At 37.2% G+C, this 15,755-nt stretch overlaps 1 protein-coding gene across 6 annotated transcripts in view; it reads left to right on the top strand.

Moving 5' to 3' along the window:
- TMC5 (transmembrane channel like 5) overlaps positions 1–15,755 on the top strand; it is a 137,348-nt gene that overhangs the window by 103,663 nt on the left and 17,930 nt on the right. For all 6 annotated transcript variants that reach the window (XM_072598003.1, XM_072598004.1, XM_072598005.1 and 3 more), the window contains 6 exons: positions 3,373–3,524; positions 5,487–5,565; positions 8,396–8,493; positions 13,383–13,478; positions 14,513–14,588; positions 14,796–14,929. In XM_072598003.1, coding sequence (XP_072454104.1) covers positions 3,373–3,524; positions 5,487–5,565; positions 8,396–8,493; positions 13,383–13,478; positions 14,513–14,588; positions 14,796–14,929 — 635 coding nt within the window. The remainder of the gene's footprint in view (positions 1–3,372; positions 3,525–5,486; positions 5,566–8,395; positions 8,494–13,382; positions 13,479–14,512; positions 14,589–14,795; positions 14,930–15,755) is intronic.

The raw sequence follows: 15,755 nt of genomic DNA, 5'->3' as shown, positions 1-15,755 counted from the left end.
ATCCCTGGGAAGGCGGGGTATGACTGAGTGGGATTTCTTTAATCATTGATGAGTGAGTTCAGATGAGTTAATAAACCGCTCACCATCAATTAATAAGCATTTATTAAATCACATATTCCAGACACAGTGCTAGGGGCTGATAATACAAATGCAAAAAACAGTCTTTGCCCTTAAGAAATTTATATCTATAGAGAAAAGCAATAGGTATAATACAAAACCCTTCTACTTAAGTAATCCCAGGATTAATTCATTACCAATTCTCAAAATTTTTGCACTGACTGGCACAGTAGCTCCATTCCTTTATGTACATGCCTTCTACAAGCAGCCATCTATCAGCCAGCCATGGCAGAGGTCACTTTAACAATGAATTCATTCAGGCAGCATTCAGCTGTTTAAAAGGCAAGGCTTGAAACAGAATCTATTTGCTCGCTCTTTGCACAGCATAGAAATTGCAGGGAGGTGTTGACAGGAGAGCCAAGAGTATTCTTTAACAGGGCTATAAGAAAACATTTTGTAATGTTATCTTCTGGCAAGGGCGAGGGTGTCAGGAAAGGAGAGGAGCAGCTCATGAAACCTATTGTTGACTGATCACTGGTAATTGTCATGGGTATGTTTAAAGAAGAGGAAGGGAAGGAAAGAAGCATCGATATAGTGCCTACTATGTGTCAGTCACTGTACTAAGCACTTTATTATTATAAATATTGTCTCATTTGCTTCTCACAACAACCCTGGGAAGTGGGTGCTATCATGATCCCCATTTTACAGATAAGGAAACTGAGGCAGATAGAAATTAAGTGACTTGCCCAAAAAGTAAGTGTCTGAGGTTGCATTTGCACTCAGGTCTTCCTGCCTCCAGGCGCAGGACCCTATCCACTTCACCAGTTAGCAGCCTCTATATTTTTGCTGCTGAATGGAATATTTTCTTGAAAACGACTAGACAACATGAAAGAGTGTAGTGCTTTGCACCAAGAATGTACTTGTGAATGTGAATTGAATTGAAAATTAAATCAGGAGATGTGACTTCTAGTCCCTGTTTGGCTGCTAACTAGGTATGTAACTTTAAGCAACTTTTGGGCCTCAGTTTCTTTCTCCGTAACCAGGGTGTTGAACTGGATGATCGCCAAAATCCTTTTCTTTCTAGCTCTAACGTCCTGTGACCCTGAGAACCTTTGATTTTATGAGTATGTGTGTGTAAATAAGGCAAGTCCATTTGCTACTCCCCTCTCATACTATTCATGATTTTCCAGCTACTTTAGTGCAGTGTTTCTGAAACGGTACTGGAAGGAACTCTGAAACATCCCATTATTATTTCTTTAAATGAATCCATAATGTTCGTTAGTAGACATTAAAACAATAATTTTAGAGGATTTTTACCACAAGGGTTCTGCCAGAGTTTCATTTAAACTGAAAAGTTCAACCATTATGGAAGAGTTCAAGAAATTACTGGTTCATTGGATAGAGTTCAAGACTGGGAGTCAGGAAGTTGTTGTTCAGTCATACAGTCCTGTCAAACTCTTTGTGACCCTGTGGACACCAATACTGTCCATAGGGTTTTCTTGGCAAAGATACTGGAATGGTTTGCCATTTCCTTTTTCAGTGGATTAAGGCAAACAGAGGTTAAGTGACTTGCTGAGGGTCAGTAAGTGTCAGAGGCTGGATTTGAATTCAGGTCTTCCTGATTCCCAACCTAGTACTCTATCCATCTATGCCTCCGAAGAATCAGGAAGAGTGAGGTTCTAATCCTGCTTCAGATACCTATTAGCTTTGTGACCCTGAATAACTCATTTAACATCTCTGTGCCTCAATTTCTACTCTATAAAATGAGTTGGGACTTTAATATCTTTATTTTATTTTTTCTCAATTACTTGCAAACCAAAAATTTTAACATTTTTTTAAAATTTTGAGTTCCAAATTCTTTCTCACTCTTCCTTCTTCCTTCCCCTTCCTCTTTCTTGAGAAGGCAAACAATTTAATATAGCTGTACATATGTAGTCATGCAAAACATTTCCACATTAGCCATGTTGCAAAAGAAAATACAGACCAAAAAAAAGAATAATAAAGAAAATTTTAAAAGTATTCTTCGATCTGCATTCATAAACCATCTGGAGGTGGATAGCATTTTTATCATGAGTCCCTCAGAATTGTCTTACATCAGTGTGCTGTTGAGAGTAGCTAAGTCATTCTCAATTGATCATTGCACACTATTGTGTTACTGCGTACAATGTTCTCCTGGTTCTGCTCATTTGAGGAGATGGAACTTGATGAATTCTAAGCTTCCTTCTAACTCTCTGACTTCATGGCTCCCAGAGGGCAGAACTCTAAATAATGGTTTAGAGAGGTACATTTTGTCAGGAAGAATTTAATAATTAGTACACCCTAAAAGTAGAATAGGGCAGCTAGGTGGCACAGGGTAGAGTACTGAACTTGGAACTAGAAAGACTCCTCTTCATGAGTTCAAATCTAACGTCAAATACATTCTAGCTGACCCTAGGCAAGTCACCTAACCCTGTTTGCCTTAGTTTCCTCATCTGTAAAATGAGCTGGAGAAGGAAATGGTAAACCACTCCAGTATCTCTGCCACAAAAACTCCAAGATCATCTACTTCAACCCCACCAGTCAGTATGACTTTTGTCCTACACCAGATTAGATAACTCAGGAAAAGAGAGTGAGGCTGAGTACTTTGTGCACCTCTGCCTCACTTAAATCCAATTCACATGCAAGTCAGATCAAGACATCACTCATGATGTCATTGGCCCTCTTCAAAATGAAGACACAACAACCAGTCATATAGGTGTGACTCATTAATCACTGCTACAGGTATTATCATAGGTGTGTGTCTAGGGTGTGTATAGGCACCCCTTCGATGGGCTATCCCAGCAGCCCCTTCACAGTTGTGGTGCTTACCATGATTTAGAGCCCTCCAGGGTCTGGGGCATTTTTCCCAGGCTCCAGTTTTTTCCTCCTGATTCCTGCTCTTCTCTACATACTCCTGCTCTTCTCTACATACTTCTCTTAAAGCTCTGGTATGGGAAGAAAGGTGAGTCTAATGATTTGCCTCCATTTCCTCTTCTGTAAAACTGAGTATAATTACAGTTCTTACCTCAGGTTTTTGTGAGGATCAAATGAGATAAATTAAGTGCTTTGTAAACCTTAAATAGTTATAGAAATGCTAGCATTGTGTAGGATTTAGCCTGTGGGGTTGGGGGGAAGCTTTCTTATCCCAGACCAATGATGGGTGGTGGGGTGGGGGTAGTATAGATTGACTAGGCTGTTTTTTCTTGTTGTTTTGCTACAATAAGACTCAACTCAACTGAGTGAAACTCTGAATAATGATTCATTTCTTGCTTCTTTTTCCTTCTTCTCTGGCCACAGTTTCTGAGAGACCACAATAATCAAGGGGCCACTTTATTGCTCCCTTTTGTGGTGTGTTGCATCAATCTCTTTGTACCACTATTTTATTCCTCCTTTGGGTTGGTGGAAAAGTTTGAAATTCCTCGACATCAGGTCTTAGTTATCATTACCAGGTATGTCACAACTTCCTACCTTCCTACTTAAAGGTACTGCTTACGCTGAGGGCAGTGGAGGGAAGAACTAGGGGATGATCTCAGAACTGTCATCCACTATGATCTTGCTTTTCTTGAAGGATGGAGAAAGAAGCCTTGGTAAACATTGAAGAACCCTACTCCCACCCCATTTTTCTAGAATAGGTCCCTAGATTCCTTAGGCTATAAAGATATTTGGTTTCCTCTTCATTACTAAAGAGAAAACCTCTTAGGTTAACTACCTAACCACCTGACTCTAACCTCTAAATGAGGCAGCTAGATATGAAGTGGAGACCTGAGCTCAAATCCAATCTCATGTATTTAACTGTGCTGGACAAATATGTCATTTAACCTCTGCTGCTTCAACTTCCTCAACTATAAAATGGTGATCATAATAGTGCCTACCTCCCAGAATTTCAAGGTGCAAATGACATAATATTTGTAAATCACCTTAATGCTTGGCACACAGTAGGGGCTTAATAAGTATTTGTTTCCTTTCTTCCTAATAGAAAAAAATGAAGAATTTGTTGGGGGTATTGGAAGAGTGGGGGAACAGAGAGACCCCAATGAACTACTATTGTTATAATTTGCAGTTATACAGGAATTGATTTACTTTGAATCATATTGACAGAGTAAGCCCCATCTAGATCACAACCTTTTAGGAACAGAGGGAGCTATGTGGGGAAGCGGATAGAGTTTCCAGGCTGGAATCAGGAAGACTCATCTTCCTGAGTTGAAATATGACCTCAGGCATTTACTAACTGTGTGACCCTGGACCAATCCCTTAACCCTATTTGCCTCAGTTTCCTCATCTGTAAAATAAACTGGAGAAGGAAATGACAAACCACTCCAGTATCTTTGCAAAGAAAACACCAATTGTGGCCATGGAGAGTCAGTCATGACTGACTGAACAACCAAGGTGGGAATTGAGAAGTCCCAGGATTGTTCTTTTTTCCCTACCCATTAAAGTTTCACTATTGTTCCTTCTTTTTTTTTTTTTTACTGGACCTGTGATTTTTGTGATATAAGGAATTCTTGATAAAGAAATTCCTGCTATCAATAAAGACCAACATCTGTTCAGCAACTTATATAGTCTTAAAATTTTGCCTAAGACCTTGAGAGGTTGAAGTCACTAAGTGTTAGAGGTGAGATCTGGGGTGTTCTATGCTGCCTTTCATTCGTTGATAGTGGTTTTCAGATTGTGTAGCCTTTCCTTCTTACCCAGAAGACCCAGGTTTCTTGTCCCTTTCATCTCATCAAAGGCAGAGGAACTAGAAACTGCCCAAGTCTGTCCATATTGGCTTCCTAGCATCACTACTTTAGGCCATTGGTACAATACAATGACCATTGTCCTGTTAGAACTGTGAGAGGATGGAGTGTTCAGACCCAGAGTACTTAAGTGGAATCATGGAGGTGACCCAAGGGTTTAGCTCCTTCGGTTTACTTTAATATTCTGTTTGTATTAGCTGTTTGCCAAAATTCAGTGGTTTTATGAGGTCAAAAATAATTTGGAAAGGTGCCCTTTTTTCCCAAAGTTCTCAGAAATCTCCATTTTTTAAAAAAGATTTGAAAAATTTTTATTGATAAGTTTTATTGTAACATAGCAGACAAATATCAACACACAAAGAAACCCAAAGCAAAATATGCTTCTAAAAAGTAGCTAAGCTAGAGAACACAAGAGTTATTGTGATTAATTGTACATGTCATCTTATGTATTTACAATTTATCTGTTAGTTGAAAGAGTCCTATGTGTTTTAGGCTAATAGTCAACCAATGCTGATTAAGCACCTACTATGTTCAAAGAGATACAGAATACCTCTAATTAGAGAGAACAGTGAAATCAATGAACCATTAAAGTATTGGATCACCCCAACAGGTGTAGGAAGGGGTAAATGAGCATGTTTCAATAAGGATAAAATGATTGCTTTCTCTTTTGTCATTTAGGAATATCTTTCTGAAAATATCCATCATTGGGATTCTTTGTTATTATTGGCTCAACTCTGTAGCAGTGTCCAATAAAGAGGTGAGATTTCAGACCCCTTTGATTGATTTTGTGTCTTGCTCTTAAGTCTCTGATGACTAGGCAGGAAATGAGCCTCCCAGCAGTCACATAAATCAACAAGCATTTATTAAGCACCTACTAAGTGGCAGGCACTGTGCTAAGAGATGAGAATACAAAAAAGAAAGGCAAAAGAAGAGTCCCAGCTCTCACAGGAACTCACAGTCTAATGGGGGAGATAACATGCAAAGAACTCTGTAGAAACAAGTTATACACAAGATAAATTGGAGATCACCTGAGACAGAATGAAGGCATTAACATTAAGAGGCATAGATAAAGACTTCTTGTAGGTGGTGAGACTTCAGCTGAGAAGGGAACCAGGAAAGTCAGGAAGGGAACAGGAGTAGAGAGAGTGCAGTTATATTTCTTAGTCTTCTCTTGGACAATGAGTTTTTAGAAGTAAATGTAACACTGTCAGGGAAGAGAACAGATAATTCAGAATGGGACAGGAGGTCCACACAGTTCTAGAAAGAAGGTGAGTTGCTTCAATCCAATAGCCCTGATGAGATGGTCACCCCATTTTTCCTCTAATCTTCCTCAATCCAAGTCAACTTAATTAAGGAAATATTTTTGTTAGGACTTTTCTCATTGGATTGCCACCAATTTTCAATAATCAGCCCCAACTCAAGCTAAAAACAGCACAGCTAATTTACTCATAATCCCTTAAATTAATTTTAACCACTTAACTATTTGATCAATATTCTTTCCACACCTTACCCCAGAGGTGCTCACAATTGATAGGAGTTTCATTTTTCATTTCCCTTCTTCTGGAGGAGGTAGTATTGAACCAGACATTTTGGGAAGAAAGTGAGCTCAGGGACCTGTGTAATTTTACAGAGTAGATAATCTACCCTGGGTCATTTTAGAGCTCCATGTACTGAACTATGTCATTGAAACTAATTTATCAAGTGCCTTCTCCCTCTATCTTCCTCCTCATCTCAAAATATGAGATGAATATAAATGAATGAAAAGATTTTTTTAGCAAACACATTAGAATTTGTACTCCCAAATGACAGCTGTCCCCTTAAAAGTAAACATGTATATAATATCTATTTCTATACTTTACATAACTACAGATAGAGATAGACAGACAGATAGAGAGGCTATATGCTTATGTCAACAAAGCTGCCATGCTTAAAAAACATCTTTAGAACTTCTTGGTTGGAACTATTTCTAGGACTATTTTACAAGTCATGCTAGGAGATCTATTTCATTTCAATGCCCAATGACTGCAGCAGAGTGGGGGGTCGGGGGAAGGAAAGGGGTGAAATGATAGTTATCTGAGAAGACAGAGTCCTGAGTCAAGATGAATATGGGAGTACTTAGGCCAACAAGGGGAACAGGTGTAGGAAGCAGAAGAAACCAGTGCCTAAAATCACAGGGAAGTAATAGAGTTGGCTTAACATACAAGCCAAAACTGGTCCAAAACAAACTCTGAATAAATACAAATTATGTAGGGCAGAAGTATGTTAGTCTTGTAGGGTTAGACTATTCTATTTGCTGCTCTAGTAAACTATATGTAACTTCTTGCCTTTGTTCTAGAGCATTTACCAGATTTAGCTCCTGAGAGCTTTTTCAGTATTAACTAAAAAAAATTAGTTGATACAACCTCAAAAGACACAGATTTGCTAAGTGTATTACCAAGGCAATATTCACAGCATCAACGGCAACTATGAACATGCCAGCATAGTTCTGAATCACAAAGTATAACAGACTCTTCATGTAGAAGGCAAAAGAAAAACGTTTATTCAGGCACCAAAAAGCCAATCCCAACACCAGAAAATCAAATCCATCATAGCAACAAAGAAATTCATTATAATAACCAGGAAGTCTGTACACATTATCAGGCCTTCCCACAAACAAACACCCTCAAGCAAAATGTCCTTCTCTCACTCCCAGCTAGCTGCCTGCTTTCTCTCTCTCTCTCCCAGATCTGACTGGTCTCTCTCATTTCCTCTCAGTTCTGCGCCAACTTTCCTGCTCCACACGTTCAGCAAGCTCCTCCCACCACAGACTTACATGACTTAGACTTCAGTGTGACTCAAGCAGGTCACATGGGCCTATTAATAGATAGGAAAGATCTTCCCATTATGTAAAAATACATTAACAATACACCAGTATTGAACATTCTTCAAAATAATATGCCACAGATTCTCAAGAGAGGAGGCACCTTGTTCCTCATGTATTTTGAACTATGGAATAAATGCGTGGCCTGTCAGGGTGACTGTTGCAAAAGGGACAATGCTTTTCTGGGTGTATAAGCTGTATTTGTTGTCATATTGTCCCAAAAGAAGAGAAGCCTTCGTTTCCTGGAAGGCCTTAAAGGTAGATATAGAAGCCAAATAGGGAAGGTATGATGGAAACACCCTGGAAAGACCTTCCTGAAATTCTCACCTTATTCTTGAGTTGATGGGATAAAGGCATTATGTCAGAAATGTATATCTGGGAGCTTTTATCTGCACACCTCAGCTCCATTTCAATACAGAAAGCAAGACCCAAAGGGAATGGATAGGATATGAAGCAGGCAAAGTATGTATGATCAGGAGCAGAGGAGAACAGAGATAATTTTGGAACATGGGGTGCTGCTGAGGAGGGCAGGCCTGGGTTGGGGAAGGATGGTCTATGGAGTATGGGAAAGAGGAAAGACCAGAAGAGAGTAGAAGGCCATTGAAGTCAAACCTTACTTTCTCCTCAGTTTTCCTGAAGATTGGGGTACTGTGAGGTTGTGAATACCGGACTTAGTGATTGTAATTCAGCAGTTACTGAACACAGTGACCCTTTGTTTGCTTTTTAGTGCTGGGAAACACATGTTGGCCAGGATATCTACCGACTCCTCATGATGAATTTTTTGTTTGCTTTATTTGACTCCATTTTGGGAGAATTTTTAAGAAGGTAAATCTATGTCTCTTGTTGGAAATGGGGGATGGAAATGGAAAACTTTTGTACAGAAATGTATCAGGAAGTAAATCCTTCCTTACACTACTAAAAGCACACACTGAAACCTTTACATTTCCCTTTTGTTTTTTCTCCCTTCCTTGTTAGTTAAACGTATTTGCTTATTTGTTCCTACTTAATCTACTTCATAATTCTGTGCATCACCACAGGAAGTTGGTTTCAATCACTGATATGCTTGGACCAGCTCTGACTTTCAATTTTTAAAGTTTCAACATGAACATTTACACGTCAGAAATCAGCAGTTGCTACAAATCAGGGCTTGATTTATTGTTTTGCTGATCATCTAGACTTAAGGAAGTGTTGATAATGTAGATCAAATTTAAAAGTATATGTGCATTTTCCCCCCAATAGAGCCCAGTTGTTAGATATTTACTCTGGTTTCAATCAATTGCAGGATTGGCAGGATCGTAGATCTTGAGCTGGCAGAGATCCTCAGAAGCCCTCAGTCTAACCCTTTCATTTTATTTGATGATGAATTGATTTACCCCAGGAGGTAAATTGACTTGCCCAAGTTCGTACAATTTATAGGCATCCTGGATGGGATTTAAAACCAGAATCAATACTTTGCCTCTATTTATCAAATAGGTTTGGAGTTTGGAGATTAAGGACTGTCTCCCCTCCTTGACATCCTGTGTAGCTAGAGAGGGCCTAGAATGTAAAGGTCTCGTCTAGACCTGTGGAATCAAATTCAAATAGAAATTGGAGCCATTAACATAAGGATCCCTGCAGGCCACATATTAACCTAGAAAAGCACCTATTAACATCTATATTCTATTGCATTTTTATTTATTTTCTTAAATATTTCTCATTTATATTTTAATCTGTTTCCACCCAACTCTGGATTATTGCCCCAAATGTTTGCTACCTCTGGTCAAGACAATCTCTGGAGGTCAGATGTTGGATTTATTTTGTTTCTAATAGGGCTCACAAAAGATCACTTGTTCATCTATTTATGAAAAAGAAGAAGAATATCCGAGTCTGGAACGTGGAATTGTGGGGAAAAAAACAGCCCTGGACTTGCAGTCAGGAGATTAGATTTTAATTCTAGGCTTGATGGGAAATAACAATTCTAACCTGTCTACCTTAAAGGTTTGGCATGAGGCTCAAATAAGATGATAGATAAGGAAATAGATAGATAGATAAGGAAAGCTCTTTGAAATGATTTTACAAATGTAAAGTGGTGATTCCAACTTTGTAATACGGCCAAAATTAACATGCCCATTTTCAAAGGATATTAATTTGAGTTCTTTTGATAAGATAAGATAGAAAGGTATGATTACTTTTTTCTATTCTTTTTTAAAAATTAATTTATTTTTCCTTTTCAACATTCACTTCTATAAGATTTTGAGTTTTAAATTTTCTTCCCCTCTATTCCCTTCCCCTCCCCAAGATGTCATGTTATCTGATATAGGCTCTCTCTATATATTCATATTAAACATATTTTCACATTAGTCGTGTTGTAAAGAAGAATTAGAACCAATGGGAGGAACTATGAGAAAGAAGAAACAACAGGAAAAAAGAGCAAATAGTATGCTTTGATTTGCATGCAGACTCCAAAGTTCTTTCTCTGGATGCGGATGGCATTTTCCATCATGAGTCCTTTGCAGTTGTCTTGGATTCTTGCATTGCTGAAAAGATCTAAGTGTATCAAAGTCAGTCATCCCACAGTGTTGATGTTACTGTGTACAATGTTCTCTTGGTTCTGCTTACTTCACTCAGCATCACTTCATATAAATCTTTACAGGTTTTTCTGAAGTCTGTTTGCTCACCATTTTTTGGGGGGGTTATTTTTATTAATTTATTTGCTTTCAGTTTTCAACTATCACTTCCATATGTTTTAAATTTTCTCCCCCTCCCTCCCCAAGATGACATGCAATCTTATAGGGGTTCTACACATACATTCTTATTAAACTCATTTTCACATTAGTCATGTTGCATACAAGAATTAAAACGAATGGAAGAAACTATGAAAAAAACCAACAAAACAAAACATAACATAAGAGAAAATAATCTGCTTCATTCTGCATTCTGACTCTATAGTTCTTTCTCTGGATGTGGATGGCGTTTTGCATCAAGAGTTCTTTGGAAATGTCTTAGGTTCTTGCATTGCTGTGAAGACCGAAGTCTATCAGAAACAGTCCTTGCACACTGTGGCTGTTACTTCTAGTTCGGCTCATTTCACCAGGCATCAGTTCATATAAATCTTTCTAGGTTTTTGTGAAGTTTGCCTGCTTCTCATTTCTTATAACACAATAGTATTCCATTACATTCCTATACCACAATTCTTCAGCCATTCCCCAATTGATAGCTATCCCCTCAATTTCCAATTCTTTGCCACCAGAAAAAGAGCTGCTATAAATATTTTTGTATATGAGGGTCCTTTTCCCATTTTTATGATCTCATTGGGATATAGACCTAGAAGTGGTATTGCTGGGTCAAAGAGTATGTACATTTTTATAGCCCTTTGGGCATAGTTCCAGATTGCTCTCCAGAATAGTTGGATCAGTTTTTAATAACACAAACAATTCATTAGTGTTCCAATTTTCCCACATCTTCTCCAACATTATCTTCTTCCTGTTTTGTCATGGTAGCCAATCTGATAGGTGTGGTGTGGTATCTCAGAGTTCTTTGGATTTGCATTTCTCTAATAAATAGTGATTTAGAGCATTATTTCATATGCCTATAGATAGCTTTCATTTCTTCATCTGAAAACTGCCTCTTCATATACTTTGGCCATTTATCAATTGGGGAACAACTTGTATTCTTATAAATTTGACTCAGTACTTTTTATCTTTTAGAAATGAGGCCTTTATCAGAGACACTGGATATAAAAATTGTTTCCCATCTTTCGATTTCCTTCTAATCTTGATTGCATTGACTTTTTGCAAAAACTTTTCAATTTAATGTAATCAAAATCATCCATTTTGCATTTCATAATATTTTCTATCTCTTATTTGGTCATAAATTCTTCCTTTCTCCATAGATCTGACAGGTAAACCATTCCTTGCTCTCCTAGTTTGCTTATAGTATCAGCCTTCATATCTAAATCACGAAGCCATTTTGACTTTATCTTGGTATAGGCTGTAAGATATTGATCTATACCTAGTTTCTGCTATACTATTTTCTAGCTTTCCTAGCAGTTTTTTTTTTATTAAACAGTGAGTGCTTATCTCAGAAGTTGGAGTCTTTGGATTTGTCAAATGGAGATTACTATTGTCATTGACTACTGTATCTTGTGTACCTAAACTATTCCACTAATCTACCACTTTGTTTCTTAGCCAGGACCAAGTAGTTCTGATGATTGCTTCTTTAACCTACAATTTAAGCAGTGGTACAGCTAGGCCACCTTCCCTTGCACTTGTTTTCATTCATTCCCTTGATATTCTGGACCTTTTATTCTTCCAGATGAATTTTGATGTTATTTTTCTAGCTCTATAAAATAATATGTTGGTAGTTTGATTGGTATGGCACTGAATAAGTAAATTAATTTAGGTAGAATTGTCATTTTTATTTTATTACCTTGATCTATCCATGAATAACTGATGTTTTTCCAATTATATGGATCTGACTTTATTTGTATGAAAAGTGTTTTTTTAATTGTGTTCATATAGTTCTGGTTTGTTTTGGCAGGTAGACTCTCAAATATTTAATAATGTCTACAGTAACTTTAAATCAAATTTCTCTTTTTACCTCTCACTGTTGGGCTTTGTTAGTAATATATAGAAATGCCAATGATTTTATGTGGGCTTATTTTATGTCCTATAATTTTGCTAAATTTGTTTATTATTTCAAGTAATTTTTTACTTGATTCTCTAGGATCCTCTAAGTATACCATCTTATTTTCTGCTGAGAGTGATAACTTCATTTCTTCTTTGCCTATTTTAATTCCTTTAATTTCTTTTTCTTCTCTGAATGCTAAAGCTAACTTTTCTAATATTGAATAACATTGGTGATAATGGACATCCTTGTTTCATTTCTGATCTCATTGGAAATTATTTTAGCTTATACCCATTACATACAATGTTTGCTGATGGTTTTAGAAAAATGCTATCAATCATTTTGAGGAAGACTCCATTTATTACTATGCTCTCTAGTGTTTTTCATAGGAATGGGTATTGTATTTTGTCAAAAGCTTTTTCTGCATTTATTGAGATAACCATATGGTTTCTGTTAGTTTTTTTTTGTTGATATGGTCCTTTGTACCAAGAGCTTTCCTAATACTGAACCATCTCAGCATTGTTGGTATAAATCCCTCATGGTCATAGTGGAATTTTATAGTCATTTATCCTCGAGATAAATTTCTGTAATCTCTTTGCTAATGTTTTATTTAACATTTTTGCATCTATATTCATTTGGAAAATTGGTGTATAATCTTCTTTCTCTGTTTTTACTCTTCTGGATTTAGGTATCAGCACCACATTTATATCATAAAAGAATTTGGTAGGACTCTTTATTGCCTATTTTCCAAATAGTTTATATAGTATTGAAATTACTTGTTCTTTAAATGTTTGATAGAATTCACTTCTAAACTGATCTGGCCCTGAAGAGTTTTTCTTGGAGAGTTCATTGATACCTTAATTAAGCAGGATTTGAAATCCAGGTCTTTATTTTTAAGTTCAACACTCTTATCGCTACGGTGCCTTTAACATGAGAAGACAGCAAAATTATGTATCTTCCACACACATACATGTTTAACTAATTTGTACAGGACTTTTCACCTTTATTCTAAATTAGTTGAGGTAGTTCTCTACAGATAGCTGGGCATCTTTTTTTTTCTTCTCAGGGTTTCTGGACTCTTATAGATTCTCAACTTTGTCATTTTACAGAATCATTGGGACTAAATTCATTAAAAGCCTTGGTGTGCCTGAGTTTGACATTGCCAGGAATGTTTTGGAGCTAATCTACACACAGACCCTGCTGTGGTAAGTGTCAGGTGGAGGGTTGTGTTAGGAGGAGACATCACTTAGATCAAGAACAGTCTTTCTTCTTTATCATATCCTGTGGAATTCACATCATCATAGATTGGTTCCTTAGAAGAATGTGATGTCAAAATTAGATCATAGCATCTCTACTGAGTAACCTGTGGGTCATAACCTCTCAAAATCAAAAGGTCATCTAGCACAAACTGAAGTTGGAATTTTGTTTACAACATTTCTGACAAATATTCAGCCAGTCTCTATTTGAATAACTCCTGCAGATAAGTTATTTCCCAAGATAGCCCCAATCTATCTTAGTCCCATTCATTGTTGAGATTTTTTTTCCTCATGCCAAAATCAGAATCTGCCTTTTAGCAACTTTCTGTTCATTCCTCCTGGTCCTGCCCTCTGAGGTCAGGCCTCCTCCACCCAAATATATCATTCAATAAGCATTAATTAAGCACTTATTATATGCTAGGCACTATGCTAAGTGCAAATATAGTCCTTCTTCCACATGACAACTTTTCAGACACTTGAGGATGACAAATACTATGTTTCCCCTAAATCTCATCTCTAGGCTTCCCATACATTCTAATTCTTGATCACAATCTAGATGGTGGGGGTTTTTTTGGGGGGGGGGAGGCTTGACTCCTAGATGAAGTGAAACTACTGCTAGATATCTTGAACCACTTAGGGGCTGCCCCTTTTATAATGGCTTTTAATATGGCATTTTAGACACTCTACTAAATGGGAGTTGCCTCCTAATTTGGTTTCTGGCATTGAGAAAGTTAGGAAGACCTTGGTTCAAATTCTAACTCAGATATTAAGTGGCTATATGGCCCTGGACAAGTCATTTGACTTCTCTGATCCTGTTTCCTTATTTATATAATGGGAATAATAATAGAACATAATAGATTATTATGAGGTTGAGATGAAATAATATACATAAAGCATTCTGCAAACCTTAAAGTGCTATATAAATGTTAGCTAGTATCATTGAGTAAACTATGGGAAAATAATGACCATTTTTCTCTTGGCAGGATTGGCATCTTCTTCTCTCCTCTGCTACCCCTCATCCACATGGTCACACTTTTCATCATGTTTTATGTCAAAAGAGTGAGTGATATCTTAGAACCCACCAGTGAAACTAAACATGGTTTAGTGCTGTGGATGAAGGAGGGAAGGGCTACTCTCAACACTACATCTATTTGTGCATTAAAAGAAGAGGGTGGAGGGAAGGAGAAGCAATGATGGGGCACTAAAAGTTGAGGTTTGAAAGGCACCTAAAGAAATTGATGGGAGATTGGATCACTCTTCCTTTAGATCAGCTTACTGATGAACTGTCAGCCTCCAAGCAAAGCCTGGCGTGCCTCTCAGATGATGACCCTTTTTATCTTCCTACTGTTTTTCCCATCTTTTACTGGGGTGCTCTGTGTCCTAGCCATCACTGTCTGGAGGTAAGAGATGACTGTAGTTATGGATGTTGTAGATGCCATTTGGGGAAGAGTTGGGGAGGGAGTGAAGGGAGACAATCTAAGCAATGCTACTATTTCCTTATTAACTAATATTGAAATATTTCAGTAACAGTTATTTAAAAAATCAGTCCCATGATTTTATTCATTTAGAGAATTCTCGGTGAGGAAACTTGTAGCTGTGAGTGCAGATGGGCATCCAGCATTTCAGCTTGACATCTTAGAGAATGATCTGGAACATTAAGAGGTTAAATGATTTGCCAGGATGTGTTAGAAACAGGACTTGAACCCAGGTTTTTCTGACTCTGTAGTCAGCTCTCTATACACTACATCAAGTTTCTTCTCATAACATTTTTATTATGTTTTATTTTTCCTCCCAATTATATGCTAAAACAGTTTTTAACTTTTTTTTAATTTTGAGTTCCAAATTCCATCCCTCTCTCCATCCCCTCCCACAGATGGTAAGTAATCCAATATAGGTTAGACACCAGATAACATTTCTAAAAACTATTTTATTTTTCCCAGTTATTTATATTATATATTATTATGTTCATTTAGTTAATTTCCCAATAATTTTTCCCAATTACATGGATAATTTTAACATTTTTTAAAATTTTGAGTTCCAAACTTTCTTCCTTCCTCTTTCCCCTTGCTCTCCTTAAGATGCTAAGCTCTTTGATGTAAGTCCATCACCTTTTTTTAAAGGATAGGGAAGGAAAGAGAAACCTACTTCATCTATTAATTAACAAATGAAACTTAAAAATGACCCACATTAACTTTCAGCATCTAAGTTTTAACAAATTTTTAGCCC

Source organism: Notamacropus eugenii, chromosome 3 (assembly GCF_028372415.1).
Source record: "Notamacropus eugenii isolate mMacEug1 chromosome 3, mMacEug1.pri_v2, whole genome shotgun sequence".
Classification (NCBI taxonomy): domain Eukaryota; kingdom Metazoa; phylum Chordata; class Mammalia; order Diprotodontia; family Macropodidae; genus Notamacropus; species Notamacropus eugenii.
This window is presented reverse-complemented; position numbering and strand designations above follow the sequence as displayed.